A 23,355-nucleotide genomic window follows, 5' to 3' on the forward strand; every position below is an offset into this window, starting at 1 on the left:
ATTCCTCCCCAGTTCCTCTTGAAATCGAACGCCGGACCCTAATCCTTCCCCTCGCTCACATCAGGATATAGTTAATGTAAAGTGTAACCAAATTTCCTCTGCTAAACTAAAACATCTATACTAAATGAGAGCCAAGTGCCCTTTTCCAAGGAAAGGGCGTTGAGTACTGATAATTTTGAAGTGTGAAAACTATTGGATAATTCACAGAGGCCTTTGCAGAATTAATGGTTGAACGTTTTATGCATCATATGGTTTGAATTTCCTGGTAAATGTGATGAAATGATCAAGTCCCATTTTAGAAACGGGAACAGGAAGGTAAAAGTTTATTTTTTGCATCTGTTCGGACGGTCCTGGAAACTAGTTTGCCTTGTTTATTATTAATACTTTCTAGTGATTTGCTGTGAAGTTTGAGATTTGCTGAAGGCGACCATGAAGAAGTTCAGAAGGCAACTTTGGCGACAAGACTTTGAGATAACTTTGAGATAAAAACGCGGCCTAAAATGGTGATTCAAGACGACATAGCTAATGGAGTGGTTTCAGTTCTTGCTGTCACTGGTTTGGGGTGTTTGCATCGGCAGCGGTTGGTCGTGTTTGTTGTGTCAAAGGGAACCAGGTGAGTTTTCAGGGGCCCTGCAGAAGAGACTGAGTGAACTGGTGACAGAAAGAGAGAGCAGGGCTCATTGCCCTCTGACAGAAAGACCCTGTCCAGACCCTTTTTCTGCAGCCTCGGTCCTGAGGTACAGCTTGTTAGGAAAACAGCGCGGCACAGCATAACACAATATTTGAGTGTTTTGACTGTGCTTGAGGAAATAGTCTGCACCCATGAAAAAGGCACACATGTACATAGTGTATGACGGCATTCATGCTCGACCCGTGACATGTGGCGCTGACTTTCATCACAGATGCACTGCAGTTCTCGTGAACTGATACTGGTGGCAGGAAGAGATAAAAGTCACGAACATGCATATTGGAATAAGTCAGAATTACATGGTGGTATATTAGTGCTGTAAATATTGTGGATGTTTTGGTCAACGTCATGAGCAAAACATGAGAAATAAAACACTCAGCTAATGCTAGTGATTAAATTATTAGTGTGTGTTATCAGACGGCTTTGAAGAACTAGTTTTGATGGGATTGAAGCTACAAGAAGGAGACAGAAGAAAACAACTTTTTGATGTTGCTCTGTTTTCTGTAGCTCCTTTATCCCCAAATTTCTTCGTTTCGCTTTAATTTTTAGGCATCACAACAGAGAGGCGATGTTTATTTTCTACACTCGTTCCTAAATCATCCACCCAGAAGGCTCGATTCACTTTTAAAAGTGCGAAATGAACGTCTGACGGGCCCTAAAGCTCCAAACTTCACATCGGCTGTGAGGGGTTTGAGTATTCATTCCATGTTCCCATACTGAAACATCTACCTGCTTGTCATGATCACGGCACTGGCTCAAAGCTGAAAGTGGTCCCTGGGTGTCTGTGCGGCTGCTCCTAGGTGGGGATTAATAATAATAATACGGACTTAACATCTGGTACCACATCTGTCTGAAAGTGCTGCGCATCTGTACTACTGGCATGTGATGACTGCTCAGAGGCTGTTTGTGAGGAGAGGAGAGTTTACAGCATCATACTGGACAATGGGGAAATCTTGAAATATATACAAATGCCATCAAAAAGTACAAAGAATACTCGGATAATAGTAGTTTGTATACTTTTTTTTTGCTGAGTCTTTTAAATAAGTGACTGTGTTTCATGAAACGCAAATATCTTTACACAAATTACTGAAAAAGCATCATATAATTTTAAGTCAGGACTTTTCCGATTGGAATACGTAAGCTAACAATCTGGACAAACTTTCAGAGTCAGATTTTGATACTTGACACATCTGTATTCAACTGGGCTTCTATACTGCTTATGTGCTCCCTTGGAAGCACTAAAAATGCGATTTGAAAAAAAAAACTAACTACAAATGCGTTCCTACTTTTCTGCAAACAGCTGTACATGTATTCTATGCACGGACAGTTACATAAGCCGTTTTAAAACTTTACAGTCTAAATATCTAAATATGAGTTTGGCATTATGTTTGCATCAAATGGAATGATGGATTTATGTGCGCGTCAAACTCTTTAAATGCTTTCATTTGATAGAGATAAGCTGTTAAAGTGCACCTGTTGTTTCTCTTGTTTTATTTTTCTTTGACATCCTGCAGTAAATAAAGTCTAGAGTTTAGAATATTTCAATGTGGAATGCAGAATGGATTCGTTGTGTTTTTGTGCATGATTTTAGCTTGTGTAGGTAAACAAAGGGACGGGAAAATATTCGCTGAAGTTTTTAATTTTTGTGATTCTTTGGTTTCATTTTTTTTTTTCAATAGATCACGTCTGCAAGGTTCTCGTCTCTTCTGTGGGTGTTTGTCCTCAGGTTCACTTTGAAATATTAAATATAAAAAAATAGCTGAAGCCACTTGACATGTGACATGATGCATGGCTTTGGCTCTTGTCTACTGAGCAATTACTCCTAAAGTACACATTTGGCTGCTGTTGCAGGTAAATAAATGTGTTGTGCTCCTATTTTTAAGCTTGAAAACTAATTCATGTTTTTGAAGTTCTTTTTTTTTTTTTAGACCAAGTAAACTGCATCTTTCGATGACACTGCTGCTGTGCCACCACTTCCTTTTTTTTGTTCTCACTACACTGACTGAATAAATTAATGAAACCTTTAAACAGTGGCTGTACAACTAAAACCTGACAGTACAGAGCTCATTCTGTCTCGCTGCGTTACTGAAAATTCATATTTCTACTGAGAATAGTTTCATTTGCCAGACCAGCACCGTGTGTGCTTGACCAGATTCTGTCGCTTTGTGTTGAGAATAAACATTTGAAGACCCCATGTTGAAACAGCGGTTTCAACATCGTGTTGGTGTTTGATTACAAAATTTCAAACACGGTTTATCATGTCAGTGTTTCTGCTCAAATTTTAGCCAAAGCCGATTACAGTTGTCCCCTACACGTATATACATATGTACCTCTGTAAACACAGTGCGCTGAAATACACGATGAATGAGTTTAGCTGTAATTGTAAGTTTTATGGAGTGCTACAGCAATGCCTTATTTGTGTTGGTTCACGGATCGCTTTAGAGTATGTATATATAGTCTGTGTGGTTACGTCTAATAAAAACATAGGTTTCAAAAAAAAAAAGTCTTTGCTGAAGTTATTGACTGCAGTGTTTCCACAAACCTTGTCTTGATGTCATTTTCATGGATAACTGTAGTGTGAGAAAACTGGTGCAGGTGCAATTTTCTGTCTAGCACGACACAACGAGTGTATTTTTCCTCTCATGTGCTGGCAAGGAAACTCAAATCATTCCCTTCCCTGCTTTCTTCTTTTGTCCCCTTTTTTTTTTTTTTTGTAGTTTTATGAGAAGTTGGCCAGAGTGATGAACTCAGACCAGGAAAGGCCGTTCGTGTGCAACGCTCCTGGCTGTTCTCAGGTGAGTGTGTCGAGACACCACAACACAATGCGCGCATGTGTGTACGTAAGTCCGCCTGTAACATGAAGAGGTGTACATTGAGGAGGCCGGAGGAGTAGGTTTCTGCCTCTCGCGCACTAGGGGAGAAACAGAATAGCTCGGAGCTGTGTGAAACTCAAACTGTAAATAACACTGCAGGTGTAAAAATACCTATAGAAGAAAAAAGCCCTTGAAGGAGTGTTGTTTTAGGGTGAGGATTATTTCTTCTGGAGTGCATAGTTGTCATGCAGTTCTTCCTTTTTCAACAGCGATTCCCCACGGAGGACCATCTGATGATCCACCGACACAAACATGAGATGACCCTTAAGTTCCCCTCCATAAAGAACGACAACATGTTATCAGGTGAGTTATGTCTGCATCAATTCAGGCTCACTCATTGCTCCAAAGCAGGGATCACAAGGAGCTTGTAGTTTGTTTGCAGGTGTGTGCCTCGGTGACTCATGAGCAGACACACTTGTCTATCATCAGAAACCTTCATGTGCGTGTCTATTCAAGTTGTTTACAGTAATCTAAGTCACGTGACACACGCTACCCTGCAGCTTGGACGCTGAGAAGCTGATTTCTTTGGATATTTTGCAATTTCTCATCATTCAAGGTGCTGCACAGGGAGTGGGAGAGTTCAGAGAGGGAGTTTTAGAGTTGGTGTTGTGACCTGCTGATCTTCACATCAATCTAGCGCTCCAAGAAACTGCATATAAGTGTCAACCCAAGGCCGATCCATAAGTATAGATCCCCATTCCTAGAAATGTCCCTGCCACGCTAGCTGTTGTCTAATGTGAACCGCCCCAGCCAAACCACTGAGATTGTGTCTTCTTGTATTATTTAGACTCAGTGGACAGCAGGATCAGATTTTCTAGGCCAGGTGTCCTTATCGCCTGTTGTCTGAGTTACAGCTCTGACCACTTCTCTTACTTCTAGAGACTTTAAACTCAGGATAAAATAGCCAGTAGTTATACTATACACTGAGTTACTTTTAGCAGCACACTTGTTGACCCAAAGTTAACCTCCTGCTCTATGTGCTTTTCTCACATCCTCAATTAAATAATGACATAACTCATTTTTAATAGAGCTTGAGTTAAATTCTCAGCGGTTAACACTTGAAAAGGTGTATTTGGAGTGAAACTATATTTTGGGCACACAGGTCATGATGAAAGTTCGAGTCAATCCCCAGTCTAGCCAGAATGGATAAACAGACCATGAAGTATGCTTTTAGCCTTTGAAACAATCGTGATCCTAAAATCACCTTCAACTGTCTGAAACCTGATCCGTGCGCACCCCCCACAACGTCAAGTTGAATACCGCAGCTCGACTGAGCTCCACAAATGAGACCCCCACTCGGTAGGTGGGATCTGTACTTTGTCAGCCAAAATGGGGCTGTCAAGGGGAGTATCTCTCTCTCACTAAGTAAAGGGGAGTAATGCTGTCCTGAAAACACAATAAGTAATAACAGTGTACGTTCTGTTATTCTTCAGGTGGATCTCCATTAACTTGCTTAAAGTGTTTGCCGATGTAACCAGGGTTCACTGAAATATATAAGTAAAATAAACTGCAGTTTAACCCTCTTGAACCCTCAAATCCCCCTGGCAGGTTTGAAAAGCATGTCTCTGTTTAAAAAAAATCACTAAAATTACACTATTTATCAGAGCCAGAGATCGTAAAAACAAAAGAGTTACCGGATTTCCAGCTTTAGTGGTTCTTGAGTGCATCATGTGTGACGTACAGTTCAGTCAGAAAAAAAGCTTAAAGTTGTGATATTATCAAAATCCATTTATTTGACATGTCTCATTAAAAAATCTGCCAAAAATAAGTATTTGCTCAAACCAGATTCTGTGAAAAACAAAAAATTCTGCACTCCATATGGAAACCGATAAGCCATGAATGATTCAGCTGCAAGCAACTGTTGCATGACAAAAATTCAGTGACTTTTGGCTGAACTGCAGACTGTGTTTACGCAGAGCAGAGAAAGGATGACAAGAGAGACTGGGAGGAAAATGAAACACAACTGATCAATAAAATAAATATGTTAATACACAAAACAGTATACAAAGGAGCAAGTTGTTGGAAGCTACATTCAGCATGGGGAAATATTTTGGAGTTGGTGTTGAGAGTCGTGTGAAAAACTAGTTTGTACAGGGTGTGAAAATGAAAATGGACCCAATCAAATAGACTATCTATAGTATATGGGGCTTTTTCAGCATTGGTAGCACATGTGGGCACTTGGAACATGTCGTACATGTGGATTTCAGAGCATTTTTGTAAAATCTAAGAAATTAAACTTGCAAGAGTTTATATTGCAGCAAAAATGGTCTCACAGTGAGTAAAAATGTGACAGGAGCAAAAAACACTCAAAAACTGCTGAGGGTTCAGAAGGTTAACATTATGCAGAAGCAGCGCAGCTAGATAATAGGAAAAAAGAAAAAAAAAAAAAGCTAAACATTTAAAATGTGACAATCAGGTAAAGGCAAATTAAAAGTCAACAGAAAAAAATATGCAAAGAAACAAAAAAATAGTAAAATCTGATGATGTCAATGCAAATGTATTTGCTAATGTGAACTGTTTGTCTTGCTGTGTGTGTGATGTCCTTTTCTGTATATATCTGTTTATGTTGTTTATGCACTCTGTTTGTTTGTTGGGTGCTGTCATTATGCACTGCTACACTACTGTTCTATATGCAGATGCTTAATGTTGCATTTATTGCAATCCCTTATTAAGAAATAAAGAGATAAATATGAAATTAAAAAGAATGAACAGAACATAATGTGCTACAGGATCCTTGTTTTGCACGCTGCTCTATCTCTTGTACTTTCCACCATAACACTGTTAACAGTGGTTAAAACCTTTCTTTCATTTCCAGACCAGACGCCCACACCAACGCGCTTCTTGAAGAACTGTGAGGAGGTGGGATTGTTCAGTGAGCTGGATTGCTCCATTGAGCAGGAGTTTTGCAAAGCCCAGGAAGAGGAGGACAGTAAACAGGTACTGCAGAGTCGAGAACAAAGCCTCAGGCTAAAAAAACCCACATGAACCCAAAGCCACAGCCCTCCGCAGGGGTTAGGTTAGGTGGTTATGAACTCTTATCGGGTGCAACCATCAGTCATGTCCCTACCAGCAGCCCACACACACTGAGCTGATAACACACTTTTAATAGATTGAAAACAACTAGACCTCATGTAACTGCACTCTGCTCTCCTGTTAAAAACCCGATAACATACACCTCTTTTATACACCTCTGGTATTTCTGCCCATATTTTCCCCTTTTTATCAAAGTGTACTCTTGTGTTTCACATCCAGCCCTTGTTGTGCCCCAGACACCACGCTCCATGATCCCCATCTGTCTTGTCAACAGTGACAGACAGGCCAAGCAGGTGGAGATTTGTCACCCACCACAGGTGAGGAGAAAAGATATCAGGTTCTCCACCTGTAACTTCAAACAGCTCTCAGAGCCATCTCTTAGAGAGGGAGTCTTATTTCTTCCCAGAAATAAAGACAGACCCCTGAGACAACGTTTGGCAGCAATAAAAGAGCAGGCGAGACAGTCTCACATGTGAGCAGAGTCGCGAAGCTTTGACATTTGACAAAGGACGTGATCATTTATGCATTATGGATCCGCCCTGAGGCACCTTCACCTGAAACATGGGTACTAGTCAAATCACCACAAGACAGACTGCTTATCTCATGTCTGGAAGGATGTGCAGAACATGCTGTAGCTAAGCTGTTGTCTGGGTGGTTTGGCTCTGGAGCTCGTCTGTGCTCAGGTCAGCCTGCCCAGCCTGTGTGGTTTATGACGGGAGGCTCTGCAAAGTCAGCAAGAGGCGAGTCGGAGCAAGACTCTATGGGAGTGTAAAGCACAAAAGGCAGAGATAAGGAGCATTGAAACTTAAGGAAAACAACAATTGGCTATTATGAATGTAAACTGGTCACATGTTCGTCTACGACAATGCGCTGCTGACTGTATTCTTTTTTTCAATTCTTGATCATTTCTGCATGTGTGTTGAGCTCGGAGATCTTTGGTTGCGTACTGTGCAGATGTATATTCATTACATGTGACAGGGGCAAAACAAACAAAGCATCCTGCTGGGTAAATAAAAATAAGGGGAACCTGGTCCTCATTAGACTCTCAAAGTTTCCTCAACGCAATTCAGAGAAGCCTGTAGATTATAGTTTACATTGTTCCTCATTACCCATTCAAGCTGGGCGTATGGAGCCCCAAGGCCAAACAGTCGGAGCACACGAGTCGGGCTGAAAAATTCAACTCGCTGGAGAGAATCAAGAGATGACTAACGTTGTACGCTCTGCCCGCTCTTCTCCTCTGTTCCTCGCAGAACATCTCACTGCACGGCCAAGCAGGCCCAGGCCAGCACCAGCAGTCCCACTCACGGATGGGCAACCACGACACCAGCATAGTGATCCAGCAGGCGCTGCCCTCGCCTCAGTCCAGCTCCGTCATCACTCAGGCTCCATCCACGAACAGACAGATAGGGTGAGTGTGTAAAGATGTACACCAGAAATGCTAGAAGATGCTAGAATTTTTAGCCCCAAAGAACCTATAAGTAAACGGTTTAGAAAAGGCTTCTTCAGTTTTCAAACATCTAAAAGAAAAGTCCAGTTGCTTTTTACTGCAGCTCTTATGATTGCCATGACCTGGATGACTGAGAATCTGTGCAGACAGAACAAAAAAAGAATGACATACCTCAAAGATACATCAAAAAAATACAATAAATGAGGCTCCAAAGAAGTTTTGCAAAAGTAGTTTCTTAAAAAAGTCATTTTCAAGGAAGTTTCTTTTGAGAGATTAGGACCTAATCATTAAGTAAAAAAGTCAAATATGAGAATTTGCAATGTTTCTGGTTCCCTTCCATTATAAGACGTTTAATATTTTGGATCCTTGGCCAAACAGAAAACCGTAGAACAAGGTGCCAGCCTGGGATTTGGGAAACCGTGAGGGACATATCTCAGTGTTTTCTGATGGTTTAAAGTGCAAATGATAGTTGCAGCTCTGATTTTAGGATTTTACCTGCCACCCAAATGACTCCAGTAGCCAGGAGGATCATGTAAAGTACGTAAGAGCCAGACTCTTTAATTGGTGATGGCACATTGAAGAACCAGAGAGCATTTAAAGGTCTTTCTTCCTGAGAAGATAAAGTCAAGTCAACAGAAAGTGAAGGAAAAGTTCTTTGGTTTATGTCTTTCATATGTAAGGAGTTCCTTCTGTTACTGTGGGGTAAAGGTGCTGCTGAGAATTTGCTGACAGATTGAAAATTATCTGTCAAGTGCAGTGGTTGGAGTGTATCCTCCCACCTCAAGTGTGCCCCTGTTACAGCGACAGCCTCAGGCTCAGCCGGGGCCTTTTGTGTCCGTGCCGGCTGTCATCCCTCCGTAGTCTCTGAGGTAATGTCAGTGTTTTGTTACATTCGGAGCAGTGTGTGTGGTGCTGGCGATTCATGTTTTGCTGTTCATTCAGCATTGTCCCACAGCAGAGCATGCCAAAGAGGGTCCCAGAGGACAAGATGAGGTCATTGTCGAAGCCTCGGCCATGACTGCTTTTACAACGGTTTAGCGTTTCATGCTCCAAAATAGTTCCTTTCACAGCATGGGAATGTCAGCCACCTCAGCGCTCCGTTTGTCTGATACCTTTGCAGACAATGTAGTAACAGCGATGTGTGCGCTGTGCTGCTTCGTCATTACCCTCAGCGTTTACCGCTCAAGTGTTTGTTTATGGAGTATTTTTCATCTCAGTCATAATCAGATCTTGTGCTGATGACCCATATCTGCATGCTGTATGTAGTGAGGCTGTGTGGAGTATTGATTTAATCAACTCTGCCAACTGTTGTGGGACTTGCAGCTCTTTGAGCGTAATGCATTTCCCTCGACTGTGGTTTTGTCTCTGTATATCAGAAACACAGTCACGCATGCGCACTTTTTCCCCCTGTGAAGACGCTCCACTGACCTCATTCATTCCTTATGCCACCTTCAAACTTGTGCCAGGGCTTTGTTACTGTAAACCAGGCCTGTGGCAAGCTAGTTCGACATTGAGATGGGTCAGTCTTAGGCCGGCCCTGCGTCGAGGTTGTCCTGTGTAGATTTACAGCTTGAGGAGCTAGTGAATATTGGATGGGAGGCCCATCACTAAGCCTGACTGACACCCCGTCAGGCTCTTTGTCGAGGACACGGGTGGAATTTCATCCCCTTGGAGGAGCAGCAATCACTGCCAGTAACAGAGACTCTGCTGGGCCTGCTTCATCTGAGTTTACCTGTCATTATGAACTCCTCGCCTCGCTAACACACCTCTTCACCTCACAGCCCTTTTATGATCACAAAGCCCTCAGTGATTTATTGAGAGAGTTGTGGTGCTGCTGCAATCACATCACTTGAAAATCAGAGCTGGTGTGCCAGCTGCAGGTTGGCACAGCGGCTCCGGTTATCTGTCGCACATTTATTGAGGAAACCTCTGAGCGGCAATTATGTGTGCTGAAATTCCAGAGGTGTTTATGAGGACGGTGGAATCCTGATGCAAAAATAGGATGAGGAGATTCACACGAGAGAAAACTGATCTGGAAATGTTCACATCAGCAGGAAAATGGGCTGAGGAAACCCCTCCGCTGAAAAGCAATGCTTCCACAGGAAGCCATCAGGGCTAACCAAAGTCTCTGTGCACAGGGTCTCTCCACAGGAACTTCCTACGCAGAGAACATGCTGCACACACACACAGGCTCGATGTGAGGTGGGGAAACTACACAAGTTCTCATCAGTGGTTCCCTATGACATAAGATTTAATTGCCCCGTTATCCTGTTAAGCCACCAAAACTGTCTTTGTGGACAAAAGACGTAAAACTAGAAGCATAGATTCTCGCTGTGCAAATGTTTGTGTTCCATTTTAACCATAATAACCTAAGAGACAATTAAGAAACAGTTATCCTCGTCAGGAATGGTAAGGTTTGTGTATGTGATCATCGCAGGCCTATAAATCTTTTAATCTTGACACACTGTGTGCAGCTCTGTGGTGAATATGTCTCCAAATGAGACAAAATCACCAAACAAAATCAGTTTAATCTCACTTCCATCTGCTTCCTCGGTTTGTTCCTCGGCACAGCGTGAGCATCCAATGAATTAGGATAACAAGTCATTTTCATTGCTCCACAATGTTTACTAAAGAGCTTTGAGGCTTGGAATCAATTAGGATTGGCTTTCCTCAAGTCCATTTACTTTAGGATTGAGCCGGGCCTGCAGCTGTGAAACCTGAGGACCTCTCTCCCTCTCTCTTTCTCCCTCTCCCTTTGCTCCGAGTCCTTAAACAAGGTCTTCGGGGAGCTGCGCTGACACAAACCAGTGTTAAAACCAGGCATAAAAAGCAGCCAGCAGATCTTAATGTCACAGCTATCATTATCACACAAAGGGAAGCGGTGTCCAACAGTTCTCGAATGCTCTCTGCTTTTCAATGATAAACATCTGGCGCTGAGTTATGTCAGAGTTAAATGCGTTGGACATTACTAGTCAACCATGTGAGATACAACATTTTGTGGAAACCTGCGGGGAGATCTGCGGGTAGATGGGTGTGGGCACAAGGCATTAAAAATGACATTCTTCTATTTTGGCTCAATAGAGGAATTCAGTCCCATTGTTTCCATTACATAGCACAGTGGACCTGAATGCAGCTGGACTGAGTGAGGAGTGATTACAGTACAGATGTGGTGAAATATCTGATCATCAATTTATGATGATGGACTATTTAAATATGTCTCTCAATTTTGGCTGTGTCTATAACCAGGTGCTTCGATTGAACAAGGACCGGCTTAAATTAATAATCTATAAGAATGTTAAAGACTGTGAGAACCTAAAAGTTTGTGATGATTTAACCCTCTCAACACCAAAAACCACCAGTGGCTTGGAAAGGTGTTATCTTTAAAAATATTGTGGAAATTCCACCATTTATCAGAGCAAAAAACAGAAAGTCAGTCCTAGAACTAATCATCTGCGACATCAAGTTTGGTCCTGTAGCAAAACTTAAGCACATCAAAGCTTAAAATGACAACATTTCATCAAAATCACTATATTCTATGCGATAAAAATGTTTAAAAATTTGCCAAAAATAAAATATTTGCTCTAACCACATTCTGGAAAAAACAAAAAATTCTACCATCTTTAGTGCAACAGAAAACCCATTAATGACTCAGCTGTGATCAACAGGCCCATGACAAAAATACAAGGACTTTAGAGCTGAACTGGGCCGAACTGCAGGCAGTGTTTACACAGAGCAGATAGAAGACAAATTAAAAATGTAAGTCGTACAATGTCTACAATATGTAGCGTCCTTGTGTCTGTAACACCTGTGGGCTTTTGGAAAAATGTTGTACATGCTGATTCCATTCTATATTTTATTAATCTATTTTTTTATAAAACAAATAACCAAAGGGCCTTAACTTTGGTTTTATATTGGTCTTTATTTTGCAGTGAAAAATGAGCCCACAGTGAATAAAAATGTGACAGAAGCAAAAAAAAAAAAAAAGCCTTTAAACTGCTTGGAGATCTGAGTGCTATCCAAGACAAAATTTACAATTCTGTGCAAATGTGACATTTAACAGTCAGTCTTATTTAAAACTAGTCCAACATACTCATTTGTGATATTTTCATAGATGTGTTCTTGCATTGTGGGGAATGTCCCACCCGGGGTGCACTGGATGCAGCTTAAAATTTGATTGTCACTTCATCATGCAGAACTGTGAAGGAAGTTAATTTGCGGTTGTCTTTCCCATGATGCTTCAAATGCATGGTATTTTCACACCTCTGGCCCACAGCTACTTGTGGTCCTTGTTTTTTGTGCCTTTAAGGGAAGTAGCGCAAAATAGACGCTGGTCTTGGTGCATTCTCAAAAGCAGTGTTTCATGCAAAGTGTAGGGTGACATATACAGACATTTCCTGCAAACTTCCTGTGTTTTTGCAAAGAGATTTGGTGACATGCTGATTGATTATTAAGGACCACACGGTATAGATTCACTGCCCTTCTTTTTGTTCGAAGAAATCTGTTGGACAAAGCACGTTTCTTTTGGTGAGTCTGAATTATGATCATCGTAATAATCCAAGACTATTGCCAGATATGACTTCGACAAAACTCTCTTCAAGTTGTAAACCTAATGGTCACATCTTGAAAACAAATGCAATTCATGTGGGATTTTGAAGCTCTAATGTGAATGTTGTCACACTGGAGCTGATGATTTTGATACGAGGATGTATTGCTTGTCACATTTTTAAAGACTGCACAGCGAGAATGCCTTAAAACAGCTGTGTTGATTTCTATGTGCATTGTGCCCGTGCAAGTGCAGAGAAAGAAAGAAAAAGGGCTACGGGCTTTCCGTAGGCAAAATTTGACCTTATGAACTTCACAATTTAAACAAAACGTCTTTTATTATTGTTTATGATTAGATTGCATTCACAAAGCTGTGATAAGGAGGGAGGTCCATCCTGAGAGCAGGGGTGCAGGACCTCTCCTGCTCTGACTTGACACCTCTCCACAGTCAAAAGCGGGTCAACTGTGTACGATTTAGCGCTAGTGCAGCTCGAGAAGTAGACTGAAGGTACAGAAAAACAAAGGTATACAGTATAATCAATTGCAGAAAAAAAAGAGAAGAGAAAGAGAAAGAAAGAAAGAAAGCAGGATGTACATCTGACCTGAATTAAGATGAGCTCATTGTGTACTGCAGTGGGTTTAATAGTGCGTTTGTAGAGGAACGCCCAGACTCTGTTCCCTCTCATTCCAGCGGGTCTGTGTCATCCCTGCCCCGGGGCCACCACACATGCAGGCTCCTGCACAAGCAACTCACACACAGGGACGTGCCTCACAGCTCTGGGGAGCGCAGGGATCACGACGTGGGGAAGTGTGGAAAAGGGGGATCAGAGGTGGGACGGAGAGGAGGAAAAATGGGATCAGAGGTGGATGGAGGAGAGGAAGAGGGTATTAGGAGGTAGATGGAGGAGAGGAAATGAAGGATCAGGAGGGTGGAGGAGAGGCAGGAGATGTGGACGGGACGTTTTGTAGCAGGATGGAGGAGAGGATAAAAGGCATGTCTGCGCAAGGAAAGTTAAAGATGGATCATGTTTGGATGGAGGCTTGGGCGAAATGGCATTAGAGGAATGAAGGTGTGGGAAAAAAAACAATTGCTGAGATTATGAAAGGAAAGCGAGGACGAGAAAGTTGAATGAGAGATGACGGCAGGATGAAAAGAAGAGAAGAACAAACATGCTAAAAAAAATAGTCATGTTTTAGCAGATGAAAAGTTAGGAAAGATGAAATGTCCCTGAAAGCGAAAGGGCCGCCGTGCGCCAAATGTTACAACACCAGTCAGGTGCTGCTGACAGATGCCAGGTTAGCTTGTAACAAGATGACACGGTGGTTGCCGAAGAGTTTTCCCAACGTGCTTACGTCGCAGAATGAAAGGCAACCCATCTTCCTCAGCCAACGGCATCTAATGAACCAAAACAATATCATATTTGGTGAATAAATACCGCAACACTCACTGTAATTTGCTCGAGAGTATCATTCACCACTGGTCCTCGACTGCGCTTTGGCACGGCTTTACTCAGCTCGAGGCACCCTGATGTGAGGACACCCCATCCCAGATCGGTCCCTGAGACGCACCCGCCCAGCATCCAGCCCTTCTCTAGCCCGCTAATAAAAGTCAGCTTGTGTCGTAACCCATTACGGCTGATTTATTTGATCAGATTCGTATTATTTCCTCAGTCCAAACCCCATGGCACTCTCCTCCCACCAGTGATTAAAGGCAGTAAATCAGGGGCAGGTCCTGTGTAGTGTTTACTCAGAGAGCCAGGCAGCTGCAAGCTGTTTGAGGCCCTTGTTTCTCCCTCTGTTTACCTCCGTTCCCATGGCGACTGCACCACCATCTCCCAAACGTCTGGAACTTGGCCCTGGGCTGTTTTGGTTACGTTCAAAAGTTTTTTAGCTGCTGTGTCTACCCAGAGCTCGCAGTGACTTCACCCAGCAGAGGAGTGAGCGCAGTGATGTTGGACGAGTTGAGGAGGGGAAAAGAGGGAAAAGTGAGGAGAGAGGAGGGACGAAATCTGGCGGTAGGCAGGCACAGGGTGGGGGGAGGGCGAAAAGCCAAGAGCATTACATCATTGCTGGAGCAGAGTCAGAAAGGGAAGGATATGAGTCAGTGGACTGACTGCACCTCTCTCTCCCTCTCGCTCGCTGCTCTTGGACGGCAGCCAATCCCCCTTGTGTTTAAGTCCCCAGTACTTGAGTTGGAGTTGGGACTGTGGGGGGATTGGGGCAGCAACGCCTGGTGTGAGTGCACGCTGCAGGATTTGTAGGTTAGAGCGAGCCAGTCCGGAGGGGCTCGAGCAGAGGTGTGGGCACCCCGACGGGTCCAGAAGAGAGTTATAGAGGATTAACAGAACAATGGACGGTTGTCAGTTCTGCTCCATCGGGGAGAAAAATATCAGAGGAGAAATAGAGTGTGGAACAAGAGAGCAGCACAAAAAAAAAAAGTAAAAGAGGGATTCAGGGAGGGAAGAAGGTCTAGTAATGATGTCATGGTGGAGTGAAGGTGGGTGGGGGGTGGTGCGATGGTGGTTCTGGGGCGGGGATTGTGGAGGAGAGCCGGGCTGAGAGCGAGGCACTCAGTAATGTGAGAGTGCAGGGTCAGGACTGCAGAGTGTCTACCTGCTCTCCCCTGAGGCCCACAGCCCAGGCTATTATCAATCCCCTCAGTGGAGCCACAGCCTGTCATTATTCACTCACATGCGCACACACACATGTTCGCACACGGCTTAATGAACATTCACACACTGGCATATGCACACAAACACTTACCGTACAGTGTGGTTTTAGGCAAACGGATGCAAACACACTAAACAAAAGAGAACTAAAGTGAAGGAACATGCTTTTTTTTTAAAGACCTCCATGAGAATCATCTTCCATTTGTGGACAGTGGAACTCCTTGATCGAACTCTAATAAAGCTGAAGATATGCTGATACCACAACTAGAGCCTGGCTGGTGTACAGGTTGGTGATATTATTGGCTGACATTAGCCTGCCACAGGTACACATTGTTGTCTGATATGAAAGAACAACATGCATGAATAGATGCTTGAGAGAACTTAGAAATACTTTCATCACACAGATTGTCAAGCAAAGCAGCTCCAACTCCAATCTTTACTGTCAGTACTCTTTGCAGCACATGTAGCTGAGCAGACACTGATGCGGAGTCAAAGGGTGTCTTCACTGCAAGTTGCTAGCTAGTTTATGAAACACATTGCTGGTTCAAAATTTCCTAAATAATGACACCAACTTGTTGAGTTTTTAATATTATTCAAACATATATTAATGTATGTTAAAAATATGAGTTAATATATCGATATTGGAATTTTTTTGCTCTCAAAAAATCAACACTGACATCAACTCCAAAATCCAGCACCGCTCAGGCTCCATTGACAACTGGCGTTTATTTTCATAACAGATATGTTCTGTTGCATTTAAAACTTGTATTTAGCTGTGCATAGTGCAAAACAACTGGTTTCTACATACAGAGCATCCGGATAAGATAGAAAGAAAGAAAAATCATTTAGTCTGTAAGATCACTAGTACACAGAACCCAACATGGCAAGTTTAGGTTTCCAAAAAGCAGGAAATCTTAACTTTTAAGACGCTTTAACCAACTAACTTTCTGGAATTTTAAATTATTTTATTTTGCCAATTGTCATTTGACTTACTGACTAACACTATTAAAACTGCAATGCATATGAAAAATATTTATCAAGTTTACCTCAATAACAAAATGGTATTTTCAAAAGAAAATGGATATTCCTTGTAAATTCTTGGATTTATTAACCCTCTGAACTCACTGTGGGCTTGTATTTCATTGCCATGTAAAGTCCTGCACCTCTGAGGAAACAACACACCCACGGCTAGAAGTTGAGAGAGAACTCAAAAAATGACCTTTGTGCAATAAAACAAAGTTACAGTTCCATAAATAATTAAACGAAGAAGAAACTGAAGTAAATTTTTGTATTTGTTTTGCAAAAAATTGAATACAAAACTGGAACCAACATGCCCAACAATCATCTGTGCCCAAATGTGTTACCAGTACTGAAAAAAAGTAGCTGCACATGATATAGATTTGTAATGTTTTACCCTTTCACAATCTCAAAATACTCCCCACATCAACTAGATTTCACAATGCTGTATGTATCTTCCAACAACTTCTAGACAAGTGGCTCCTCTGTACACTGTTTTTGAACCATGCTGCATTCAGTTTACAGCTCAAGTATGTTTTGTTTTCCCCTCCATCTTCTCTTTGCTCCGCATAAACACAGCTTGGAGTTTACTCAAGAAGTCAGAATTTTTTCAAGTGAATGTTAGGCACAGCTGAGTCACTTATTTTGTCAAATGTTTAAATGAGACACGTAGAATAAAACGATTTTCAAGCTTACATGGATTGTCGGAAAGTTACTGCTCTTACAGTTTCTGTAAATAGTGTCATTTTTGTTGTTTTTTTTATTTCAAGATAGCACACCTTTCAAACCAGCTGACGGGTTTTGGGGTTCTGAGAGTTAGTACCGGCCTGCCGTCAGTCTGAAATGTCTTTATTTATCGGCAGATTCAGCACAAAGCTGAGTAAATCCCACAGAGGAAGTGCTGTCAAGTATTAGTGTTGTTTTTCCTCCCACTGGACAGGCAGGTTGTGTTTTGGTGCAGGTTGTGGTTGTGGTGACGGACACAGCGTTCGTGTTAGCATTACTGACAGTCAGGTGCAGAAGTACAACCTGTACGGCCTTCAAAAGAGGCTTTCTTCTCTGGAGAGCCAGAGCCTGACATGCCTGTGCTGCATCCTGTCATTTGAACATATTTTTGTTTATTATCCGCCTGTTAGGAAAAAAAAATGTTGGTCTAACTCTTCTGCTATGGATCAAGAGTAAAAAAATAAAATAAAATCAAGCTAATAGATATATGGCACGAAACATTCCATACAGGACATTCTTGGAAATCTAAATTTTAAAAAAATGTTCAAAACAAGTTAATTAAATCAATGGGGAACACTTGCAAAGCAAAAAGAAAAGAAATGTTATAAACAAAATACTGTGAGTGAGCCAGTTTTGTTGAGGCAGATGAGCTGTGAGCACAAATATACAGATTTCTTTAAAGAAAAATGAATATTCCTCCTAGTTTGGGTTAAAAAACTGTCTTAGAAAATCTCATTCTACATCTACAATCTACAAACGACTTCATCAGGCAGTTGGATAAAAACCCAGCAAACCGCTTTTTTATCCCCAAAATCAACAGCATGTCACTGCCACGTGACTGTTATTTCATCCTCTCGAGCGCTGGCAGAGTCTTAAAACGTTGAGGGAAACTTTGTTGATGTAGCGCGTAGCTACACTGCATACCTCATTGTACTTTCATGACTTTTCCCATGTGGAAATGTTTGGATTCGCTGTGTTGCTCAGATGTCATATGTGCTGTTAAATGAGTGCGAGTGTGATAAATTGGGATGTTAGACAGGAATGACACACAGTCAGGATGGTAATGGTGGAGAGAGTGTGTGTGTGTGTGTGGAGCAATCTTAAATGTCTGGAGCGTAAATGCACATATTTAGGGTCTGGAAAAATACAGGTATTTATTCAGGTGGGGGAGCGTTTGTGCTGGTGGACCTCCTCCATTTGGCCTCACTATTACGGTAATCCAGCCTATGATGTGGTCAATTGATTACATTAACCCGTTCAAATGCTTCTTCTTTGTCGTAATTTCTAAACGCTCAAGGAAATGGAGCTTTATTGACTGGTTAGTGGCAGCTTTCGTCCTGATGATACTGATAACTGGAGAATTATTGATTCTTCTCAAGCAGGTTAGTAAACAATCATGTAGTGAATTTTTTTTTTTGAGAGAGAGAATGAATAGTTAGGTGTAGCAGTGCCTTGCAGCTGGGAATTGGTGTTCTTACAAGCAGGGATTTGGTGGCAGTTGTATAAATGATGTCACCGCGTGCAGATGTAGCGGTCTGTGTGTTTTGGATGGCTGCAGCCCTGAGCCAGTGACTGAGACAGGGCCTGTTGTCAATAGTTTTGCCTGCGTCTCTGTACATGTGATTTATTGATGTGGCCTTGAGTGTGGATAGGCCCGTTGGTCCGCACACGCTTTTGTGGTCACCGAAGGAGATTTTCCCCACAGGGCTTCCACTGCTTTTCTAAATGTGATTCTCATCATGCACATCTCGTGTGGTTTTTATGACAAATATTATTCATTCATCATCACCAACGTCATTATTCATCCCTTGCACTAAACATGAACCGTACTTGTGTAAAGTGCATCCAAAAACTCCCAAGATGCCTAAAGTGCAGCATGAGCACACACAGCCGAACAGTTTTTTTCTTTTTTTTTTCTAGTCTGAGTTTGTAAGAAGAGAAACTAAAAAGAAGTTGCTCTGAAATAACACAGATGTGAAATGAATAAATCAGTTGAATTACTTTTTAGATGCAAGAGCAGGTTTCTTGAGCAATCGCGCATTGTGGAGCTGCAATAGTCCGGCCAGCGTAATGCTCTTTGTCAAGCCGCTCCTCGGAACATGGCGCCGCAGCCAGCGCAGACATTTGTGAAGTGATTGTGAAGAAGTCCACTTTTCACTACAAATATGAGAAATGCTTTGGATCATCTCCCTCTCTGTGACATATGTTGTGTGTTATAAAAAAAAAATAAATAAAATCCATGCAGTGTTTGTACATTTTGCAACCCTTTAGTGCGTTCTAAACAACATTGTGAGTCTGTAACAGAGATGTTTTTTTTTAAATTTTTTAAATTTTAAAGCAAGTTTAGTGACATTCTATTTTTTCTTATTTTCAAGCGTGATATAGCTTTTTTTTTTTTTTTCTCCATTGAGTCACAAACCTCTATTCTTGTCCAAAATCTATTTAAAAACACATCACTGTTTCACTGGGTGACTGCTGTAAATACACACCAGCGCGCCTAATCTGCAGCTGACAGTAGTCGCCAACGTTTGCTGAAACCTGCAGCTCCCAGCAGTTTAATGTCGTATTTGGACTTCTAAAGACGTAAAAGTATATGTCTGTGAACCACTTTTAAACTTTATATCCTCATTTAGAGCTATATTCTTTAAATGGATGATCAATATCTCTTTGGTGACTTCAATTTTTTAAAATGCACTTGTTATAGCTATGAAGTTGACCTAAGCCAATGAGCCCTCACCCATGATCTAATGTTTATTTTATTCCCTTGACATGCCTTTTTTTTAAAAAAAAAAACTTTCTCTTACTTTCTGCATCATCTAGTGTTGTCCCTAATGTATCTTTTGTTTCTTTTTAACAATCAAAACACTTCAAAAACTTCTTTCTTGGTTTGAAAAGCACATCATGCATCATAATTTATTTTGACCTTCCATTTATAATTTAGTTTATCATGTAGTTGTAAGGAGATGTAAACATGTTAAGTCACTACTCTTGTAAAATATTGATCACTGCTATATAGATATATAATTAATGTTAAAATGAATTTAGAGCAGCACTGTTTTTTGCTGTCAATACTGTGTCCTAATGATATTATTGAATATAATTATTAATACATATTAGTTATATTTATGTATTTAAAATCAAACTCAAAAGACTGGAAAAAAAATCCAAAAGAAACAAACCTTTAAGTGTTTATTTTTGTCAAATTGCTACTTCTGAAGTCAAGATTCATGTTTTCATGAGCTTTGAACAAACCTAGAATTTATTTATTTGTGCTTATTAACAGTAAATAAACATTTCTAACACACTAACCATTTTTTTTTTACCTGATTATATATAATTTTAAAAGATTAAAGCCAGTGTACGTCACATGGCATTGTCAGTTTTTCATTATGTGTTAAAACATCAGTTACAAATACCCCACAGGAGAAGTTATAATTAGCACCACAGTGTGTCTGGCGCAGTTATAGGACAAAACAGAGAATTATATTCTCAGAAATCCTCTTTGATTTGCTCTAAACTGTGAGTTCAGAGCAAATCAGAGACCGATAGGCAACTATGTCATAAAAATGGATTCCAAGCTGAATTTTTTTATACAGTTTTTAAAGAAAAAGACTGTTTTTCCTATTACAGTCAATAAATCTAACTTGCAAATTGAAACTGAGAATGTGTTAATATGTTTAAGATCTCCGTATGGCTAACAAATGTAGTTTCTTTAAAAAAAAAAAAAAAGCAGTGAAAACAAGAGACAGTTTTCAGCTGCAGATTAATCAGTATTTGGTGTTCGAGAGAAGCTGGTGTCCATAGGATTGAGGGGAACATAGATGATCTTTTGAACGGACTCCTCCATCTTTGTTTCATAAGGGATGCAGCCTGTATCTATAAGTTGGTTGCATATGTGTGTCCTTCCAGCCCTGTCCCCGGCTCGCTGTCCTCACTACTGCACCTACGAAACAGACAGAGACAGCCTCTGCCAGCCTCCATGCCTGGAACCCTGCCAGACCCCACCATGCCCGGCTCCTCCGCCGTGCTGATGCCTGTGAGTACGACAACGGCTGCACTTATGGCTGCACTCGCACATGCAGAAGCAACATCAGTCACTCATGTGATGACAGTCCGCTGTACATTGAGACTGCCTGTAAACTGTGTAGGTTTGCAGGTTTGGGATGTTTTCTATCGCCATTAAAATGACTTACTGCACTCTATCAAGAAGGTCATCTCCCGTAGATGTGAATAATTCTTCCTGTGGGTTCAAAACTTTATTGTAATCAAGCCAAAAAAACAAATCCTCATTGTGCAACAGGAAAATGATAACAACGCAGAGAAAGCTCCTCATATCAGGATTCTAGTGATATAACATATGCTCTCATTGTAACACAAGACAGCCCGTGTTTATGGTCTGGAAAAATCCCTCCCATGTTTATTAAATTAAGAGCTAAGCGATTTTGGGGAAGATTGACGGTTCAGGAAAGGGGTGCAGGTTTGGGTGATATTTTTACACAAAACACACTTACTGCAATTAAGGTTGTGTGTCAGGTTCTAGACCTGAGTCTCTGTGGACGTCAGGCAAAGGCAGGGGGGTAGAGATGGAGGCCACCGCACCACCCAGAGTTCAGCAGCTGGGAGGCCACAGCGGTTCACACATACACATGTATGAACGCCGCACATGCTCAGACAAAGGTTTCTTCTTTCCTGCATGCGCTGCACAACGAACACTACTCGCATTATCGCCCCGCACAGGTGACCTCTCACCCCTGTCAGCTTACCCAGCTGATTTCCTCACATTCTAGGCCTCAGCTGTGGCCACGCTAAACGCGGGTTAGTCATAGGAATACACATGGAGACAAATTCATTTTTTACTGCTACTTCATGTTTAACTCCTGCAGCGAGACTCGCACTGAGGTTTGATGCACTAGTCTGACAGACACCCACCACACTATTATCAGAAACTCACACACACACACCCCTGTTGCACCGGCTTCCTGTGTTAAGTCCCTCCGTGCTGGCTTCCTGTTTTGGGTCAGCTCCAGTTATCATCACACAGAGCTGTGCACAGGGCAGCCTGTCATGTGAAATCAGGCTCTCGTGCTCTCTCATCTTATCCCCCCTCCGAAGTCTCACACTTAAAAACTTTTTTGTGAAACCAATTATGGCACCTTTCGTTAAAAAAACCCCCACCATAAATGGTACACATTTTGTGATATGAGAATATACTTGTGACTGATCTCATATCGTTCTAATCCTCAGATGGAGCGACAAATGTCCATGGGTTCCAATATGATGGGCATGCAAAGCCCCGCCCACAGCAGCTCCTGCTCCTCCACTCACATTCCCTCCATGCACTCAGAGGCCAAGCTGGTGAGTATACGCAAGTATTCACATGGATACATATTACACACATGCAAGTGCACACACACAGACACACGAGCTGCAAAGTGTTGCAACTTTCTTTTCCACTGGGCCGTGCCAGCAAAGCTGTACTCTTAGGCCTGTGTGGATTTCATCATTTGGTGTGTAATCAAAGCTGTGTCTGAACCTGCCAGTGCAGCACTGGAGACTCTGGCTGGAATAATGGGCCCTTTATGTGGTTGTGGCTCGGCTGCCCACCGACTGCCTGATGTATATCTTAATGTACAGAACATGTTCTGTAGGTCCTGCAACTTGTTAGCACTAGTTTAACGCAGCGGGGAAAAAATCAAATGACCTCATCCCTCACAAAGCAGGCAGTTATAGCAGTGGGAAAGAGACGTAGCTGAGAGAGGAGAAAAGCCAAAAGGAGACAGGTTTTGAAATTGAAAGAAGCATAGAGAGTGACTGGTAGATGGAAAAGCTTAAAGTCCCTCACTGGTCATTGACTTAACCACTAAAACCACATCTTAGTGTATTAAAGTTACATATTTAGAATTTCTTTGATGAAAATAATCCCTTTTTCCTCTAAAAGGGCTTAGATGTAGCTCTACACTGTTGCTTCCTCTAAAATGTGCAGATCTATGAAGTCCCGCCTTTCTCTTTTCTTGCCATTCATAATTAGCTGCAGCTCGAGCACACCAGCTCACCTGCTCAAACACTGTGAACCTACTCTAAGCTATGCAGAACAAGCAAGTCGTAGTGTTGTTCAGCCAAATGTATTTGAGACAGATTCTAAGGAAGAGTAGTGACATAAAAGGCTCTACTCTGCAAGTTGACAGGATCGGTTCATCAAGTTTGTTATGTATGAGACGCTAGAAGTTTGAATGTGTGATTTTGAGACTACAGCTGCAACATTTAAGCAATTAATTGTCACGTATTAAATTATTCGCCAACTACTTTGATGAGTGATTTATCAGTTTAAGTATTTTTTTAGGGGAAAAAATCAAATCTACC

General features: G+C 41.7%; 1 protein-coding gene across 3 annotated transcripts in view; it reads left to right on the top strand.

Moving 5' to 3' along the window:
• Positions 1-23,355, top strand: part of creb5b (cAMP responsive element binding protein 5b) — a 42,376-nt gene that overhangs the window by 2,282 nt on the left and 16,739 nt on the right. For 2 of the 3 annotated variants that reach the window (XM_008291055.1, XM_008291054.1), the window contains exons 2-7: positions 3,406-3,483; positions 3,771-3,864; positions 6,377-6,498; positions 7,845-8,002; positions 20,905-21,031; positions 22,240-22,350. In XM_008291055.1, the coding sequence (XP_008289277.1) occupies positions 3,430-3,483; positions 3,771-3,864; positions 6,377-6,498; positions 7,845-8,002; positions 20,905-21,031; positions 22,240-22,350 (666 nt within the window). In that variant the 5' untranslated portion in view covers positions 3,406-3,429. Of the gene's footprint in view, positions 1-572; positions 614-3,405; positions 3,484-3,770; positions 3,865-6,376; positions 6,499-7,844; positions 8,003-20,904; positions 21,032-22,239; positions 22,351-23,355 lie in introns of those variants that run through there. The other variant, XM_008291057.1, reaches the window with a different exon arrangement.

The sequence above is a fragment of the Stegastes partitus genome, unplaced genomic scaffold, assembly GCF_000690725.1.
Source record: "Stegastes partitus isolate 25-593 unplaced genomic scaffold, Stegastes_partitus-1.0.2 Scaffold711, whole genome shotgun sequence".
Taxonomy (NCBI): domain Eukaryota; kingdom Metazoa; phylum Chordata; class Actinopteri; family Pomacentridae; genus Stegastes; species Stegastes partitus.